Raw genomic sequence first — 4,391 nt, forward strand, 5'->3', positions numbered from 1 at the left:
ACTCTCTCAAAAGGAATGTCATTATTCCAAAACTCTCTCAAAAAGTATATCAAAGGAGTATATTAGAGAACATTGATGCAGGTATGACTTTGTATCCTTGTTTTATATTATGTGTGAGAATCATGAGATTCAAGATCTTAGGATTGGTAGCTCACCAATCATAAAAAATTTCTAACATGGTGTAGCATTTTCTCTCCCGAGCTAATCAAAATGTTACTTTTATTACTTTTAATTTGTAAAAAAAATATTTTATTTATATAACAATACATCATTAGTCTGAGAAAGGGAATAAGATACCATTGAAAACATTTGATATTCATTCTTGCTTAAGATGGTGTATAACTAAAGTAGTTTCTCCTTTGAGACACCCAACAACTTCAAAATCCACACTGAACTCCACTGGAGTAAAACACTTGGAAAGAGCTAAATTCAATCTACCAAACTCTCCCCAAAGCTCAGCAATGAAACCAAGGGCCTGGCCTAGTGTTTCAAATTATGGACAACATCATGTGATGTGGTAGAAATATTGTTGTGGTGGTAAATATCGTACCTATATTACACTATAATTGTGGTGTAATACTAAATCATAGTGATACGACCATAACATGCCGCAAGACAACCACATTGGGTTGCAATGTAACTGCAACAATTGTATGAGACTGCATCAATGTCAAAAATGTGTTTTTTTGTACAAAATAATTTATATCGCAATGACTGCAATCCATGTCGTAACAGCTGCAATAACCACAATTGTAATAACCACAAACCGCAATTTAAAATACTATTTTTATTTTTTGTAAGTCTGCCGAGCTCTTCACCATCGTTACCTTTAAGGCTCTAATCAATCCCCCGCAACTAGTACCTTTATATCGTTAAATATTTCTTCCTTTTCTTTCTAGAACTGTTTCTCTAAAGTTTAATATCGAGCTATAAACCATTTATGATTTTCACATTATAACCGTTGACACTTGACACTTGACACAATAATATACTATGTAAATGATGATAAAGGTACTATATGAAACTGAGAGGAATTTTATCACATTAATATATCGTATAATTACTACTTTAATTTAGAAATACTTTAAGAAATTATTAAATGATTTATAGATTTGATATAATTTGACTATAATAACTAATTTAAATAACATTATAAACTATATTATTACATATAAATGGAGAATAAATGTCAAAATGATGAGTAATAAATAATGGTATCTTTGAAATAAATGTATATATGATTTATAAAATATGGTTAGGTATTGAGTAAAATTCTAGATCTGAGTTAAGGAAAAACTTCTACAAAATAGAATAATGAAGAAAATTCTGAACTTTTATTCCCCTTTTTCAGCTTCAGTAAAACTTTAAATTGAAATAAATGACGTATGATAAATTATGTAGATGGTATAAATGGTTAGATCTTAATTGAGATAAGATAAACTACAGTAAAAGAAAATAATACAGTAATTTGTTGAATTAATTCATTATATATCTTTCATCCAAACACGCCTAGCTAAATCAAATTTAGACCTAACAAACATCAAACTATATATGACAAATTAATTAAAACATAAGAGATATAATATGGAATGAATGGAGTACTCAATAATTACTTTTTAACTGTTTTTTGGAAAATTAATTTGTTTCTTTTTTCTGTATCTTTTGAAAATCAAGACAACAATAATGAATATTTTTATAACTCTGCATTAACTAATTAATAAGAGAAATTATGAATAGAAAAGAATGTTATAACTATTAAGAGATAAATGGTAAATTAGGTAAATGATACATTAATTGAATACAAATGGACACCTTAACTAATTTTTAATCTCTGTGCTACAACCTTAAAAGCACTGTAAAAGGAAGGAATGTTCTATGCCAAAAACATTGTTTAAAATTGTAATTATGGTTTCGTTATAGTTATGTTGTGTATAAATTAATGGTTTGAAATGTAATTTTAGTTGTGCAAAAAAAATGTAATTTTAGTTGTGCAAAAAAAATGCAATTTTAGTTATGGTTGTGATGCACTTACACAGTACACTCCCAAATCACAATATTTCATTCACATTTGGAGTTGTGGATTACAAATTAAAACCCTAACAGCAGAATTTTTCATTTGAATCATTGACCCATGAAATAAAAAGCTTCCATTTTTATTTGAACATAATTAATTTAACTATTGTGTCTTATGGTCTAATATTAGAAGATATAGATGTTGCATCAGAAGAGAAGAAAAATAACATTAAACATGCGTAACAATTACGATAATATTCATTTGAAGAATTATTTCCATTTGAGTAGTAATTTCAACAGATAAGATAACTTAGACAGAAGAGTTCTTGAAGCAAACAAGTAAAAAACGTGCATGACCAACTTAAAGTTACATGTTATTAATACGAAGTGGAAATTCAGTTTCTTCTTTATATGGAATGTTGAGTTTAAATTCTCTAGTTTTCAAGGCAATCCACCACCGGTTCCAGCTCCACCACCAAATCCACCACCAGCTCCAGCTCCGGCTCCACCGCCAAGTCCACCCCCGCCTCCACCTCCAAATCCTCCTCCACCGCCCCCACCAAGTCCACCACCTGCACCAGAACCACCTCCAAACCCAGCTCCTCCTCCAAACCCTGACCCTCCACCAACACCACCTCCAGCACCGCCACCGCCACCAAATCCTCCACCACCACCAAGCCCACCTCCTGCTCCACCACCCGCACCAGCACCCCCGCCAAACCCTCCTCCTGAACCACCACCTAACCCTCCTCCTGAACCACCCCCAAAGCCACCTCCTCCCCCTGCACCACCACCAAACCCTGGACGGTGGAAGAAAGTTTTCTCATCCCCGAAAGAATTACCCTTCTCAGTACCAAGCTTCCTTGCACCAATAGTGCAGAAAAGGGTACCTAGAAACACAAGAAAAAGAACCTTAGAAGACATCATGTGCTAGGAAACTAAATAAGTACCTTTGCAATGATGTGTGTATTTTGTGATGAGTGGGAGAAATGAGTATAGGGTTTATATAGCAATGGCAACAATGACAAGCTTAGTTGGAACAATAGAGAGCTAGATTATGGATGAGATTGCTTTAAATTGGGTCATATTCTTAACCATGAAACGCGTTGAGATTCTTAAATGTTTCCAACTGCCTCTATTTGAAAAAAGTGTCTTCCCAACAGTTCATGTCTCTAAGGACCCACTCCAGTCTAATTATATCAGAGAAGGATATTCACGTTCTGCTTTTGCATGGGCCTGCCTCAGCTTTAGAGTTTCAATTATTTATATTCAATACAACTCTTACACCTTCTCATTCCTTACTGTTTGTATAAAAACTAGAACCCTCAACATTCTTTCCTTCATCCTTTAAACCTTTTACATTAACCTATGGTGACTCCTAATTATTTATATTAATTGTTGTCATTTCTCACCATAACAATTGTTCTCACGTGAGTTACGAATCCACTGGAATTAAGTTAAAAAATCTACTTTATATCTTAATTATTCATTCTAGGAAAATTTAATGGTTTAGATCTATTCATTAATTCAAATCATTAGATTTTCATAAAATAGATGATGAAGATGTAAACTAATTTTTTTTAACTTATTCCTTAATTAAAAAATCTGTTACACATCTCAATTTTTTTTAGCTTTCTAATCATGCGTTTGTAGTGATAACCCATGTGAATGGGTTTTTAGGGAGCTAGTTTTTGTGAACCACATAATTGCAGTCCAACTTGACTTACATGTCTTAACTAAAAAAATGTAGTTGGGTCATATGGAAAATCATTATCTCATCACACAGCTTGTTTTTCCTCACACCATGTTTTGCACCTTTTTATCGTCTATCCTTATTTAATAATAATAATATCATTTTGACAACCTATGTAACAAATTTAAGTTACCTTTTGATTTTTGAATTAGTTTCTTCATATGTTTATAAAGATAAAAGATGAAATATAAGTAATAGATAAAGATAGTTTATTTTGTTATAGAAAAAAATTAAATTCTAATTCCACGTATTATATTACTCATTATTCAATTCTCATAAGTTGTTGCAAAGAGAGGTATAAGAAAAAGGCACCTAAAAACATTGTCATTCACATGTAGAGAGAGAATATAATAAAGAGATTACACTATTGAATGTGATGGAAAACAAAGGGAAGAGGTGGGACCTTTTTTGCATGCTACAAAATATATTTTCATTTCCAATTATTATATTCTAAAAGGAACTACATCTTGAAAAGGAAAAAAAATACTTCAACATTACAATTTTAGGTATATCAATTTTTTTCCACATTAAAATTAAAATTAGGAATTACAACTGGGCGAATTGGGTTAGGTTTTATGTTTATCATCCCCAAACTCGTCCGGCTTATGTAACCCGAACCCAGTGT

General features: G+C 31.9%; 1 protein-coding gene across 1 annotated transcript; it reads right to left on the reverse strand.

Moving 5' to 3' along the window:
- Positions 2,234-3,037, reverse strand: LOC109345886 (glycine-rich cell wall structural protein 1). The gene has a single exon (XM_019585140.1). It carries the CDS (start codon positions 2,938-2,940, stop codon positions 2,455-2,457), a length of 486 nt encoding a protein of 161 aa, XP_019440685.1. The 5' UTR covers positions 2,941-3,037; the 3' UTR covers positions 2,234-2,454.

Source organism: Lupinus angustifolius, chromosome LG04 (genome assembly GCF_001865875.1).
Source record: "Lupinus angustifolius cultivar Tanjil chromosome LG04, LupAngTanjil_v1.0, whole genome shotgun sequence".
NCBI classification, from domain to species: Eukaryota; Viridiplantae; Streptophyta; class Magnoliopsida; order Fabales; family Fabaceae; genus Lupinus; species Lupinus angustifolius.